The 16,176-nt window shown below is 34.9% G+C and overlaps 2 protein-coding genes across 9 annotated transcripts in view; one reads left to right on the forward strand and one right to left on the reverse strand.

Moving 5' to 3' along the window:
* The first annotated feature begins 956 nt into the window (after positions 1-956).
* On the forward strand, positions 957-6,179 carry LOC131071922 (disease resistance protein TAO1). Of its 8 annotated transcripts, none has more exons than XM_058007913.2 (5): positions 961-1,738; positions 1,870-2,920; positions 3,083-3,449; positions 3,592-4,759; positions 4,845-6,179. In XM_058007913.2, exons 3-5 carry the CDS (start codon positions 3,436-3,438, stop codon positions 5,127-5,129), a joined length of 1,467 nt encoding a protein of 488 aa, XP_057863896.2. In that variant the 5' UTR covers positions 961-1,738; positions 1,870-2,920; positions 3,083-3,435; the 3' UTR covers positions 5,130-6,179. The 8 variants fall into 8 exon arrangements, 5 of the variants coding, with proteins under 5 accessions (XP_057863896.2, XP_057863889.2, XP_057863882.2 ...); XM_058007906.2 differs by having other exon boundaries at positions 1,870-2,222; XR_009112633.2 differs by having other exon boundaries at positions 957-1,738; positions 3,548-6,179.
* The window catches only part of LOC131860192 (pentatricopeptide repeat-containing protein At3g29230-like), a 41,185-nt gene continuing 30,361 nt past the window's right edge, over positions 5,353-16,176 (reverse strand). The window contains exon 6 of the mRNA XM_059214571.1: positions 5,353-5,540. Within this exon, the coding sequence (XP_059070554.1) occupies positions 5,353-5,540 (188 nt within the window). The remainder of the gene's footprint in view (positions 5,541-16,176) is intronic.

The following is a 16,176-nucleotide window of genomic DNA, read 5'->3' on the forward strand; positions in this document are numbered from 1 at the left end:
AAGTATGTTTGACAATGCTTTATCTCATGACTATGTTTCGTAGTCTTCCAAGTATGAAGAGCTTTGTATCTATTTAGTTTTTCTAGCTTGCTTCGGCATGACAATATGAAACAATTGTATGGAAATGTCGTTGGATGTTCCATGAATGTCTCTATGTGGCTCGCATGAAAATGGTTGATATTTTGGGTGCCACATATTGTTTGATGTTGGTTTTCAAGGTGATTTGTGGTTATCTGGCCAACAAGGTTTATTCTCTTGCTTGCAGTATTCTCATTATATGCTTTTCTATGCTTTGTGGGTTTCAATGGATTGCCAAAGATGAAAAAGTTTCAAAGTGATCAATTACTTTACATGGACTAGACATTTTTTGAGTGTTTGATAAATATTTTAAAATTTCAAAGGTGTTTGTAAAGATTGTTTTTTTTTGTTTGTAAACATTGTTAGTCATTACAAGCATTTAGATATTAGAGATTGAGGCATGTGAGTTACACTAGTCTACAAAGTTTCAAATTGTTCTAATGAAGGGCATGGTCACATTCACATAAAATACTACTTTTGCATCTATGAAGATCAATTGCATAGATGCAAAGTTAAATGGGAGCTATAGACAATTAAAATTTTAAATTAGAAAACTTCATTTAAATCATTCAAAAGTACAAAACATAGACAAATTCATTTTTACATATATGTCAACACTTTTTCATTATTAAAATTCAATAAAATTATATTATTTTTAATTTAATTTTCATATTTACTTATATTTTTGCATCAATCAATCCTAACCCTATCAATTAAAATTAATTACTGCTTCAATACTTGACATTAATTTACTTAAATAATAATAATTAAAATTTTATTAAACCCTTACAATACTATGTTGTTTTATCACTTTTTAAATATAAACATATTTTATTGATCCCCTTGTCTTATACGATTCCGCGTTTTTACCACAAGGTTTCCTTGATCAAATAGATCCACCTATCACAGGATTCCACATTTCATCTACGAAATTGCAGGCGCAAATCATACGTACTCACGTCTGTTTTTATTTTTATCCCCTGCTTCCTCTTCTCCCAAATGCTCAGCGCTTGCCCTGGCTCAGAATCGAGACTCCTCTCACCCTGTTTTCACTCGTTGCTTCTCTGTGTTCACTTAAACCTAAATCTAGTCCCATGGCGTCTACTTCTACAACCTCTGCTCGACCAGAATCAGAGACTGTTATGGCTGCTTTTCATGAAATCGCTCCATCTACTTCGGGTATCGGGTACATCCTCAGCACTCATCCAAAAACCAGCTTTCCATGTATTCATTAATCATCGTGGACCAGATGTAAAAAGAACTTTAGCTACCAGGATCTACAATGTTCTGGCTGACATAAAGGTTACAGCTTTTCTAGATTCAGAGAAGTTGGAATACGGCGATTTCTTGCCTACAACAATAGAAGCAGCAATCCGTGGTGCTACCCTTCATATAGCAATCTTTTCAAAAAGTATGCAGAATCACCTTGGTGTTTGGCAGAACTCTCATCTATGCTTAAAAGTGGCGCCAAAATTGTTCCCGTGTTCTACCATGTGGAGCCCAATGATCTCAGATATGTAGCTCAAAGGAAAGGAGTGTACGTCGATACCTTTGAGAGACATAAAGAGAAAGGTAGATACAGCCCAGAAAAGATTCAGGAGTGGGAAGATGCACTCTACAAGGTCTCATTTTACAGTGGCGAAATCATCAATAATAATGAGTAAGTACAAAATATTCAGCCTTCCTATCTTAACAAATATGCGTTCATTTTTATATCTATGTAATTTTACTTTGGCATAAAATGCTTGTTAGTAGTTTGACTTTTTTTTTAATGTTTTTTTACTTGTTCAGTGATGAGGTGAAGCTGTTGAAGAATATTGTAAATATTGTACTGAAAGAAATAAGCAATGTGCCACTAGTAGTTGCAAAACATCCAGTAGGTCTCAATGAAGCCGTAGAAGACTTTGAGAATACACTCCAACTTGCCCAGGGTGATCAGGGTGCACAAATTGTGGGCATTTGGGGGATGGGTGGTTTGGGCAAGCCCACGCTGGCCAAGCAATTATACAACAATAGATGTTCGTCCATGGAAAGGTCTAGTTTTATTTTTGATATCAGAGATGCCAAAGGGGTGTTGCAGAACAAGCAGATTCAACTCCTCAAAGACCTTGGTGTGAATCAAACATTTGACAATGTGGAGCAAGGTAAAGCAATTCTTGTAAAGCATTTGAGATCTTTCAGGGTGTTCATTGTTATGGATGATGTGGATCATGCTGATCAATTAGATGCTCTAATACCTGTAAAAGCAAGTCTTAAAAGGGGGAGGCTTGTAATTGTTACAACTCGAGAATGTGAAGTTCTTACATCTTGGGGTATATCCCTCATATATAAAATGAAAGAATTAGATCCATTTAATGCTGAGCAACTTTTCTGTTGGCATGCTTTCTTACAATCTTATCCTTTTGATGGATTTGAGGAGCTTGTTAAAAATTTCGTAGAGGCTTGCCACGGATTGCCTTTATCTCTTAAGGTGTTTGGAGCACAATTGTATGGAAATTTTCACAAACAATCATGGGAGTCTTTGTTTCATAAGATCTCAAGAATATTGCCTAATGATATCAAAGAGAGACTCAAAGTAAGTTATGATGCTCTTGATGATGAAGAGAAAGAGGCATTCCTTGACATTCCCTGTTTTTTTATTGGAGAAAGGAAAAGTTTGGCTATTGAAATCTGTGATGGATCAGGATGGAGTGGTCTGTACAGTTGGGAAAGGCTTCTAAATAAATGTTTGGTTAAATAAATGTTTGGTTGAGCTTGATCATGACGATCACATAAGAATGCATGACCACATAAGAAATCTAGGAAGAAAAATTGCAAATCAACATATACCCTCCCGACTTTGGTCAGTAAACAATGGAAAGGAAAACCTTTGTACACGTTTGCTTGTGCCTATTGATCATGTTAGATAGCTATTTAAAAAGACAGTCTCACTAGAAATACCTATTTACTCTGTATGTGTTTAAATAGCCAATGAGTTTATCTCGATTTTTATTTGTGTTTTCAGAAAATAAATGCCATTCGAGGAATGAAGGCTGTCCCAAATTGGAATTAAAAAGCGAAGGCCATATGGTGCGTGTTTGTCTCTGTTTTGTGGTTGCTGCTCACAGGAGGAACTCACACCTAATATAAGTCGAAGAATTTTGTTGCCTGCATCCTCTTTAGTTGGACTAAAGCTTTTGGTGATTAAAGGAGATTATTTTAATCAAGTAATCGGTGAAGTATCAAGGGAGCTGGTCTGGCTTCGCTGGCTCCGAATTGGCCAGAGAAATCTTCCGACATGGCTTTCATTGAAAAATTTGAGGGTTTCAGAGCTACAGGAAGAATATGAAGGAGGATATCAGTTAGAAGAGTTGTGGAATGCTGAGAGCGACGTAAGTAGTTTTCTGTTTCTGCTCTATTAAATATGTATTTCAATTTATTTGATAATTGCAATATGTTTTATGTTTGTCTTGTTGGAAATGCGATTCAGGCTCCCCTGCAGTTGAGAGAGTTGGTTATTTCTTTTTGCAACAGATTCCAAAGACTTCCAAACTCAATAGGGTGTCTCAAAGAGTTGAAAAAGATAGTAATCAAAGGTGGCAATGTAAGGAGTCTGCCAGAAGAATTTTGCCTTCTGCAATTGTTGGAGCACCTCGAATTACTGTCATGTGGCATGCTATCATCACTACCCAGCAAGTTTGGTGATTTGACAAATCTGCGGTATCTAGATTTGTCCCGTTGCATGAACTTGAGGAGGTTACCAGTTTCTTTTAAGAACTTGATGCTGCTGCAACATCTCAATTTACAGATGTGTAGGGAGCTCATACTTATGTCAGATGATTTCCAAAACATAACAAAGCTGGAGTTTTTGCGCCTTTCTGAGTGCAAGCAATTGGAAGAGTTGCCAAGTCATATCACAAATCAGGCGTCATTGAGAGAGCTCTATTTAGATGGTGTGGTGAGCTTAAATGAGCTACCAATTAAAATCGGTCAACTGAGCAAGCTGCGAAAGGTGAAGATTAGAAGTGAGTTATTGATAAGTTTGCCAAACTCTCTTGGATATTTGTCCTCCTTGACTGATCTTTTAATTGAGGATTGTAGCAACCTGGAATCTTTGCCGACCTCTCTTGGAGATTTGTTCTCTTTGACTGATCTTAGAATTCAGAATTGTCCAAAGCTGAAATGTTTACCGTTCTCTGTCGGGCGCCTTAATCTATTAGAGCATTTAAACATTTCCTGGTGCCCAATCAGCCAAGTAGATTTTGGTGTGGCGTCTTCATCTTTTGCATTGAGCAACCTGAAGTGGATGAAACTAGAGGAAACCGAATTGTGCAAGATTTCAATTTCTGAAGACCGCTATCCTCTCCTTAAGACACTGCAATTTCTCAGCAATTATCATTTAGTGGAAATCGAAGCACTGCCAGCAAGTGTTGAATGTCTCTATATACGGGAGTGTCCAAAGTTAGAGGAGCTTCCGAGTTTTGCACGATTAACTTCTTTCAGAAAATTTGTAGTAAGAGGTTGCAACCGAATTGAGAAAATCGAAGGTTTAAAATATTGCACAAGATTGGAAATATTGAGATTACACACCTGTTGGGAGGTGCCAGGCATAGAAAGTTTGCAGCAGATGGAAAAATTGAGGAGGCTGGAACTGAAAGCAAACAAAGGATCAGCTATTGACAGTTGCATTCAAAGGGTACAGGTAAAAAACAATCTCTAGGAATAGAATATTTTAATTATCTTCATCTAATTGTGCATTGACTGAATGTTGTGCAAGGAATTTGCAGAAATGGCCAGATGGAGTGATAATATGTACAAGGGCCTTCTCTGATGCATCCTCAGTTGTAGACTCCTTACTACTCTCTCCGAATCTCATTCTCGTTGACTCCTTCTCTAGGAGGGATTTTTACTCCGTCCCAGAATTGCTACAGAAGCATTCCTACAATGGCAACACCATTATGCTGTGTTATATTATAAATTGTGTTTCTGTCAGACAAATGGAAATTTACTTAGAGCAGAGTAATGTTGGAATATCTCCGATGATGGAGATAGAGGAGGGTAGATGGGCATAGATAGTTGTTTTCACACAACTTTCTGGATTGTTGGAAGCAAAGGTTCGCTTCAGTCTCTCAACAGAAGACCGCTCTGCAGAGGAGGCAAAAGTGGAAGTGGAGAGAGGTTTGGCTGTGAGAGGGGAACATAAATTATTAATGGAGGCATTATTGTCAGTTTTACGAAGCATTTGAAAATCATTGTAGGCGGAAAGTGTGGAGCTAATTACGCGGAAGACTTTTCCTATTGTACATATGCTGATTGCATTTGCTTGAAAATATCCAAGGCTTTATCAACAAGCCCAATATGTAAATGTCCAGCTATAATTGCAGTCCACGAAACCAAATCTCTTTCAGGCATATCGTCGAACAATCTGTGCGCCTTTTGTATGTTTCCACATTTTGCATACGTATCAATCAGGGCAGCCACAACTACAACATCCCTTAAAAACCCAAATTTTTATGATTATTTGGTGCATCTCCATTGCCAATTTCAAATCTCCCATTTTGGCACAAACTGGGAGGATGCTGGCAAAGGTTGCCGAGTTCGGCTCTATGTCGGTCAACTGCATTTGCTCAAAAATCATCGAGGCCTTTTCAACAAGCCCATGTTGCTCATATCCAGCTATGATTGCATTCCATGGCACCATATCTCTTTGAGGTATTTTGTCAAACTCTTGGTGCGCACCATCCATTTCGCATACATGTCCATCGGGTACTCATCACACCAACATTAGATTGAAACCCGCATCTAAGTATTCTTCCATGGATCTACAAACCATGTTTTGGAGAAGCCACATGGGATTATAAAGGGAGAAAAGCGGAGAAGGTGAAGTGATCAGGCTGGACGATTGTTCTCTGCATTTGGTAAAACAGTGTGAATACCTCTGATATAGTGAACTCTGTCTTTAAAACAGTGTGAATACCTCTGATATAGTGAACTCTGTCTTTACCTTGTAGCCATAAATGAGAGGTTAACTACCTAGTAGGCATTCTACCTTCCTTTTCAGTAGTCTTGACTATGATGCGGAGGACTACTTCTCATTGTGTTACAAGCATTTCATTTTTCAACTTTGTCACAACCCTCCTTTATCTCCTTTGGATTTAAATACAAACTCTATTATATTTCTTTTGGATAAACTATTGAATGAACATTATAAAGGAATAAAAATAATAAAACACACACACACATGGAAAATATACTTTTTTTTTTCTTAATTGTTTATTTAAATTTCCTCACCCAAATTATGGCACATGTTGTAGGAAGAATAAGAAGCTTCTAGAGGCTTCTCCACCACCTTGCATGTAACTCCTCCCACTAAGTCTAATCAATTTGCATGAAGGCCAAATTGGGAGAGAATCTCTTTTTTTTTAATTAAAAATTTAGGTAGTGGAATAAGGGAAATTTTCTTATAAAAGATATACAAGTTTTCAAAAAAAAGGGGTTGGTAGTTCCATAAAGATTTTCTTCAAGTAAATTTTTCTTTTGTAGTCATATTTCATTTTTCGGCTAAGATTTTTGCTTTGGAGGACTTCTTTCAAGTTGAAGGATCAAGGGAGATTCATAGGGGATTCTACACCATTTTCAAGCATCCAGGTTCTTTCCATTTAATTTTTCATGCATCTCATCTCTGCTACAAATCAGATTAGATTAATTAGATCCATTAGTTTCAAATTTTTTTTGATAAGAAGTAGATTAATTTGTTAAGAAATTAGAATCATTTGTTTCAAATTTTGTTGATAAGAATTAGTTTCATTTGTTTCATTTAGATCCATTAGTTTCAAATTTTAAGTTAGATCCATATATTTCAAATTCTTGGTAGGAATTTGTTTAAAATTTCTTATTAAGTTTTAGATTGATTCTTGCTGAAGAACTAAATCAGAACCATCTTTATTTCCTTTCTCTAGAATCATCTCTCTGGTTATTGTTTAGAAATCTGAATCTCATCCTTTAAAGAGATTTCGCTGTGATTATTCCCTCTGTATCTGGTTTGAGATTTTATTGCGATTATTCTAAATTTCTCCCTGTAATATTTAAATCTGTATGATTATTCTTTTTATCTGGTTTGAGATTTTATTGCGATTATTCTAAATTTCTCCCTGTAATATTTAAATCTGTATGATTATTCTTTTTATCTCTGTGAATAACTCTCTGTGAAGAAGCAAAATATAAGTTTATCTTTGTAAGTTTTAGATTGAAAATCAGATTAAAAACACACCTTATGAGCTTGCATTTACCAGCATATTTCATCTATCTTCATGGCTGGAAACGAATATTTTATTTGGATTGTTTATCTCTGAGAATAAATCTCTATGGGGAAGCAACATATAAGTTTATCTCTGTAAATTTTATGAGATTGCACTTCCCAGCATAATCATCTATCTTTCATCTTCTTGGATTGTTTATCTATGTGAATAACTTTCTGGATTATTCACCCTGTGAATGAATCCTTATTGTTTACTTTAGTATTTTTATCCTTTTAATCCAAAATCTACTTTCTGTACCCATTTAAATTAAACTGTAAATTATAATATATATATATATATATATATATAGTGATTATTTCAATGTTAACATATTAATAACTAACGCCACATTATCAATATAGCATACTGCATTTACTTTAGCACAATTTTCGAAAACGTGAAGTACGCAGGGCGGCGGTTTTGAGACCGCGGGGTTAATGGTACCCCCCACTACCCTGCGGTCACTGTAAGTGGCCGCAGGGGAGTGGAGGGGACCACGCGGCCCCCTCATCCCCTACGGGCCTGCGCATGCAGGACCGCAGGGGGTGATGGGACCCATGATCCCCACCCCCTAATTACTACATTAAAACAATTCGCTTGCTAATGATTTAATTTTGATGAAACTTTTAAATTCATTTTAATAAAAAAATTTAAGTTATATTTTTAATATATATCATTTAAATTAAATTTAAGTTAATTTTTTTATTTTATATAATTGTTTAGTTAAATTTATTTATTCTTTTTTTATTAGCAAAAGATTGAAATCAAATTATTGTTTCAATTCTTTTAGGGAATTATTGGATTATTGGGTCAATGATTTTGACTTACTTAAAAACAAATAAATCTTATTATTTCAATTTGATCCAAAATTTCAAAAAAAAAGTATAAGCTAATCACTCATGTGGAATTAGTAACTCTATAATTAATTAGTCTTGCGATAGGAGAAAACATTTCTGCATTTTGTATGTAAATGACATTACTTTTGCATTGCATTATATTATTTCGGATTCTTTATCTTCATGCAACTACACGAAAGTTCACAATTATCATTACCATGCCAATACATGTATTAATTCGTTTAATTGTAGAATAATGATATTTCTCTTTTTCAAATAGTATTTAAAGTTTAAATTATGTACATCCATTTTATAATTATATTTCAAGCATGATGTTTCATAAGCTCTTAGTTTAGAAATTAAACAAAGGAAGTTGGAAAACCAAAACTAACAGCGTTCGGTATATACGGTGCCTCTGGGTCACACTTACGGGTAATGTCGTCGTGTTGAACTACTGCACTTAACGCCTAATAAAGCTGCATTAATGACGTCTGTGACATCGTCCCTATAAATCGTCAGGGAGTAATAAGGGACACTTGGAAGTTAAAATCCAAGGGGCGGGTAATCCCCCTTGGATCGATAATTTAATAAGATAACTTTTAAATGATTTTCACATCCGTTGAGATAAACCGTAGTAAACCCCTTTTAGGGATGGTCAAGTTGAATGCTCTCATGAAATTGATTTCTTTCTTTTTTTATCTTGAAGGGATATTGGTGATTTGCAATTTGGTCAAAGGTGATGCTCATGATAAGAATTAGGATCTAGTTATTTTTAGGCCACAAGCAATAGGCCATCTTGAGCCTTCGCTTAAGCACTACCATCGTGGGTAGCAACCGCAGAGAAATTGTCTAGGACATTGACCCTAGAAAGGGTTGCGTACCCACAAATTAGTTTACATCAAACCATAGAATAGAAAATAGAACTACATACTTTATGCCTTGATCTCGTGCCGAAGCGGGTATGTAGGCAGTCTTGGGACAGAGTTGTCCCTCGTACTCAGGCATTCATGGGTGGGGTCTAGGCTTGGTTGAGTAAGAATCCTAATTGAAAGATAAGATAATTAAATTGAAAAAGAAATTCAATGCATACTCGGAAGGAATCCCGTATGGATTCGCTTGACTTCCCGAGGCTTTAAGCCAAATTCCGAGGCAGAATTCAAGCTTGTATTATTTTAATTACTCATAAGGACAACGACCTCGGTGCACTTTTATTAGAAGAGTGTAGTACTTAGTGAGTGGCTCAGGACTCGAATGGTCCCGGTGAGTCTAAGTCTCTGGCCAGAGCATCTCCTATCCCATTTGGATAGATGCCTACCCCATATGGGTAGATGCCTATCCCGTATTGGATAGATGGAATCTTATGTCCCATATGGACAATTGCCTAACCCGTATGGTTAGATGCTCATCCCGGATGGATGAATGCCTAATCCTAAATGGATGGATGCCCAGAGTATGCAATTGAATAAAACATAATGATTACATTAAACAAAAAAAAAAAGAATACTCAATTTTGTTGATTCATTTATGGTGGGTTATTACAAACTTAGCCAAGTTCTACATATTTTTTTTTCAACTTGGCCAAGTTGTGATTGAAAACTGTTCGAGAATCTGTCGAATTTCATGATTTTTTTTAATTTTTTTTTTAGATTTGATAATTGAAATTCTATTTGAAATAAAAATAAAAGGTAGTATAAATTAATACTTAATTTGTAATTTAATTCATAAATAATTGTTGTACATATTAATTTTGATGTTAATTGAGGAATTAGATAGAATTGTGGGTATGAGAAGTCTAGTAACAATACTAATGAAATATAAAAATAGGTGTTGAACATTGTGATAGTGGATATTGTTATATTATTAAACATTTTTCTATTATTATAAACACAAAGTACTAGAAAAAGGGACGTTGAAATAATCATAAGTTTTAAATATTATAGTAATGTTGAGGGCTAGCATTATTTTTATTTTGTCACGTTAGTTCAAAATTTATATAAAACTCTATGGATTATATACTAAAGTTCGGTTCAAACATGTACAAAAAATGTCGCACAATGTGAAATTCTTGTAATAATATTTTCACTATGACAACATTCCAAACTTTCTCTCATAGATAATATGAAATTACTACAATATCAAAAGTCAAGGTTGGAATCGATGTGTGCTTTGATTCATATGTAAGTTTAGTAATAAGATAAATTAAATAATTAATCATACCTTATTTTAATATTCTAAGTGATATTTATAAAAAAAATTAAACATATGATTGACTAGTAATTGGTAAATTAATTGAAAAAAAATTATATATTGAATGCTATAGTACCTATCATGGCAAGTACTAATAGCAATTCCATATCCTCCTCATTATAACGGGTTCAATAATTCATTTATGTGGTTACGTCTTAAGATTGATTTGGGTGCACCTTTTATGTTAACTTAAATAAAAAATAGGATACAATAGATCACATAAAAGATAGGTGGAATTGAATCACAACCCCAAAATTTTATGCATAAGTTTAAATTTGAAAGAAAATAAGTCACACCACTATGCAACTAAAGTAATCTCAACCACGGAGGATAAGGGTAAAATCAAAGGGGTTGCCTTAGTTATCTTTGAGGTCCTAACCATTAGGAATAGGTTCTAAACTAAGATAGTATCCTCTTTTTCTTTTTCTTCTTAATCCATAAATCATGTGAACACAAGAGAAATAACAAGGTCCAACTAAGGGAAATCCCCACTTTTACATCATTTAAGAAGTATTGCTATGTTAATAAGTAGAGGATTGGTCATATTATGGCCGAGGCTAGCCACAATATCTATGATTAGAAGACATTTGAGAACCAACTTTTCTATATGCACTATGAATATGACCATGATGACATCCACATGGAGGTGAAGCATCCATGTTAGTAGAAGAGGTTGATGTCAGAAATAGTACACAAAGCATTAGAATACTCTAAGAATCTATGAGTGAGAAACATCCAAAGCTACTTCATTAAACTAGACCTAAATCAATAATATTATATATGTAGACACTTAAATTTGATTGATTAATTTAATCAAATCAAATCCCCCGAGTCGCTTGCATTAGTTGAATAATTCATGTTAGTCAATTAAAATCAATTATCCCTTTTGGCTAAGTTAATTAAATGAATCCATGCTCCATAGCCAAATTAATTAATTAATCTCTTAATTGATTAACCACCACCCCTTTTCTTCTAATCCTTCAGTTAATTAATCAAATTAATTAATTCCCTGTTTCCATCTCCTTATTTGAATTTAATTAATTCAAATATTCCTTTTAGGTCACATGTCTCCTAACTTTAACTACCCTTCTAACCTAACCCCTAGCCTAACACACGAGTTCTAACCAACCCTAAGGGAAAGTGTGGAATTGTATTCCTCATGGCATTCTTAGGGTTGCCACTTGCCCTTCTTGAGGACAAGTGTTGCATTTTGAAGGCCCTTCATCTCCCTTCCTTTCCTATTTAATCCCTCTATTTTTCAAGCAAATCCTCCACTTTTCATACAACTTTGAAAGGGTGACCTCCACTAATCAGATAATTGATAGACTTATAAAGCACTAAGAGGGGGGGAGGGGTGAATCAGTGACAACAAAAATAAAACCACTATAAACACCGACCGGTAAAGACAGTTAACCAGCTTGTTTACTACTATGCATATAATCCAAAATGATATTAAAGAATCCACAACAAGTATAACATCCATCATAACACAAGTGTTTATACGTGGAAAACCCAAATGGGAAAAACCACGGTAAGAGGGGACTCACAAGTTAACTATCTGCAGTAATAGGTAACTGGCCGGTTAAGGTCTACAAAAGTGTTATGCTAGGATCAAACCCTGTTAAAGATCCCAATGCCCTGTTAGGAGATGTACCCTGTTAGGAGTAACCTCGATAGAGGATTTCAAAACCCAAACTAATGGATCACCCTGGTTAGAGGATTTGTACAAAAATCTTGTTAAAGCTTACCCTTCTAGGGGATTTGACTGTTGTAGTGATTAGAAAACAATAGGTAGGGATGATCTAATAATAGCACATCTTGCTGGTATAGATCCTCTTCAGCTCATTCAATACTGCATCATCGACTTACTTCTGCAATTCGCAACAACTCTAACTTATAACATCAACTATATCTTGCATTATTATCATCATGCCAAAAAGTTCAGCTCAATGTCATTATATAGACATTAGATTTCATGTCGGCTCAGGAACTCCATCACAATTTCCTAGGTGCAATGTATCTGGACAATCTAACACAACACATTATAGATTGCCGCCAAATCTGTCGGTTAGGGATAACTCATCACGACCAGTGATAACTCATCACACAATCAGTGAATACTGATTGGAACACCAATACCGGTTAAGAGTTAACCACTTCCAACTTATAAACTGATTGTCCTCCATTTGCTTCTTTGAAGATCTTCGTTGAATCTCCAAGCTGGTGTCATGCCATTCCTGCATATACCGGTTGTCTACATATACCGATTAGACAACCTAAAACTGATTAGACTTCTCTATGCACATAATATCGGTTTGTCTTTAACTAAGATGACCATTACAATGTGAACATATGTGTGTGTATACATGTGCCATCAATGACAACACATGAAGTCATCCATTACAATCATCATCATCAAGCCAATAATAATGACATATGAATTCAATAATATATTATATGAACCCCGTTAATGGAACTTGTAGAGTTGATTCTTGAACTTTGAGATCTCAACAACAATGTAAACTACCCCACGAAGATGGATGAAACTAAACTTTGATGACGCCTCATAGAAATTTTGGTCCTTCTGATGTTGGTGCATAGCACTCTTTTTACTTCTTTTCTTCCATTAGTGAATGTCACCAGCAATGCGACTGAATTCTAGACCCTTATCCATGGTTTGAAGCTTTGTGTGATTTGAAATGTTGCTCACATAGAAATTGAGTGTGACTCATTGGTGGTTATTAATCCTTTAAGGAAGTGGTCTGTTCCTTGTTGGCACTTACAAACCCTCCTAGATGAAGGCCTCATTGTGCTTGATCAATTTCCAAACACTCTCGCTAACCATGTCTTTGTGAGGCCAACTTAGATGTCGATTCTCTTTCCAATTTGGTTGCTAACAAAGTGACATCTTTTAATTTATCTCATTTGGCCAATGTTGAGTGATGTGGCTTGGCTCGCCTTCACTGATGATTTTGTTGATGGTATAGAGATCAATGCTTTTGGCCTTTCTCAAGGTAGGCGACATAGTATCTTTCTCCTTTCACCTATCTTTTCACTTCATTTCACTATGGTCAATTAAATCCTTGTTCCATAAATCTTCTCTATGTTTAGCCATCAGGCTCCTTCCATCAACACCCATCTCAACTCTCATCTTGTCACTTGCTTATCTCATATCTTTCACTTTGTTATAAGTATTTTAGGAGTACAAGTCGTGTGTTTGATTGTAAATCTACACAGGCTTAATTTATAATGCTCATCATTTCTTCATCAATGGCGTTTACTAGATCATCCGACTTGTGCAACATATATAAAGGCCTCAAAGGGATTGCTTTTAGGCATTTGGCTCTTAGTTTCATATAAGGTAAACTTGGGTGTAGAGATGGATACTCTTATAAGACTTGTCAGTTCTCACCGACAAATGGTGTTTTTGGGTCTTTTTAATGATCAAAGGTTGAAAGTGGTGTTTCTGGCCCCAAATGGTCTCATGTTGGAGGCCATCAAAATGGTTTTGGGTGATGCATTCTCGCTAAGGGAAGATTGCTATTGTGCCAACACTAAAATTTCATCCAAATTTATCACATCCTTACTAGATATTGATAAGTCGAAGGGTCAAGTTTTGGTGCTAGTGAATGCTTTGGTTAATTCTAGCTTTCTAGGTGACTTAGAACTGGTGATAGCTATGACTTGGCTTGGCTTAAAAAAAAAAAGATGATATGGGAGATAGTTATCATTTTTTTTACAGGCTTGACTATGTAGGGGTATATCCTTTTAGTCTAATTAAGAAGGATTAGTGTATTAACTAATATTTATGTTAAGTATGTCAAAGTGCTTATTCTTATTATATTTAGGAATATATAATATATATTTAGGAGTATATCATATTAGGATACTAACATTACTCACTCAAAAACTCCAAATAATCCTTCATAAACTCACTTTCTAGATCAATCACAATACTCTCCTTTTACTAAGTTTTATTTCTAAACCTTTTACTTGAGAAAGAATCTAGACAATTCTATTTCCCCTTCAACATATTTTCCTAACGTACAGTAATTCTAGCAACAAAGTTCTTGATAGTAGTCTTATTCAATTTAATGATCCTATTCAATGAGACATTTAGGGCTTTTTGTTTACTTCTAATTATGCTCATCCTAAATTGAGGACCTTCTAGTTCCCTTCTTATTTCATATACATCCCTTAACGTATTCTATTGCTCCTCATTGAACTTAAATGAGCCTCCTTTTAGGGTTGGTCCTTATTGACTTGACGATACAACCAATTTATTTTCACTTTTCATTTTCATTCTTAAACCATTTCAAAATATGAAGTTGTAGGTTATAGTCTTTCTCAAGTGAGTAAACTTTGCTTGTTCATTCTTTAATGGTGACCTCTCCCTCTCCACTAGTTTCTCAATTACCAACATAATCTCCCTCTTTTCTTTGAAAAACTTCAATATTAGAATTGAGTGTTTACCCTTCCAATGTGACTCTTCTATGTTTGTCTATGTTTTCTTCCCCTCTAGATATTACTAACCTTTATGTTCCCTTTCTCTTTATTATTGGTAGCCTTCCTTGAAGTCAAAATAGGGTCCTCTAGGGCATCATAATTTTTGCCTTGCTATCATTCAACTTGATAAATTTTGGCCTTACTAGCCCTAGTCTTCAGTCTCAACATGAAGGCTCTCCTAGAAGGAATTTTTATGCAAAAAAATTTGCAACTAGATCCCTCCTTACCACAAATAGGTTTAGAAGGGAAAACATTAGATCATGAAACTCCACAAGTGACACCTTGATAGTAGAATATAGATAGAGTCAATTGCCCCTAGCAAATTGATATAATAGTGTCTTGTGGTTGTTCTACCATGTTTAACTAGACATCCACCACCAATAACTATGAAGGCACAAGTAAAAAGTGAAAACACAACAATATTATGTTTGAAATGGTTTATAAATTTAAAATAGTAGGAGAACACATTTGTGCCTACCAAAGTGATATATTTTATCAATTGGGTGCTCAACTAATCCCACAACTTTGGAAAAGATTACTTAAGATATCAAACTTGGAATCTAATTAGCTTCTCATTTTCTTATAAGAATGCCTAAACATGTATCTTTCTTCATTTTCATTTTCCTAACTTTGAACACCTTTTATCCATCTATTGCCAAACTTGTAGCCTTGATTATACTTTCCTCTAAAACCTCAAAACAAATCCTTCTAACATTGGCTTCAAGAAATCTCTAAGATATAATGAATACTACGGAAAGGGCCAACTTATACCAATTAAACGTCTCCACGAATTGAGGCATACCACTTCTCCTTAGAATGTGCTAAAACATGAATTTCATTATTCCTTCATAGTAAGATGGTTTGATCTAAAGCCTTTCACCTACCATGATGTTCATGATGATATAGTGCCATAAGTTACTAAATCCCTCCTTGATAGGTAGCCCTCAGAATAATTAGAATCTTGAAGAAAACTACAAAATATCCTCATCCAAGTCTTGAAAAAATCATATATATGACCAAACCTATAGAGGGCTTTGAAAGTATTAATCATATGACAATCTGAATGCCTAAGCTCTTTGAAAATGATTAGCTTTGAATTTTTAGGATTACTAGGATTTAAAGATGTGATTAGCTTTCTACAACAAGGGTCAAGGGAATACATTAGATCACTCTGATTTTCATAGAAAAAAAATTGAACCGATTAGAAGAATAATATTGAATGTTTGAAGACC

The sequence above is a fragment of the Cryptomeria japonica genome, chromosome 11, assembly GCF_030272615.1.
Source record: "Cryptomeria japonica chromosome 11, Sugi_1.0, whole genome shotgun sequence".
NCBI classification, from domain to species: Eukaryota; Viridiplantae; Streptophyta; class Pinopsida; order Cupressales; family Cupressaceae; genus Cryptomeria; species Cryptomeria japonica.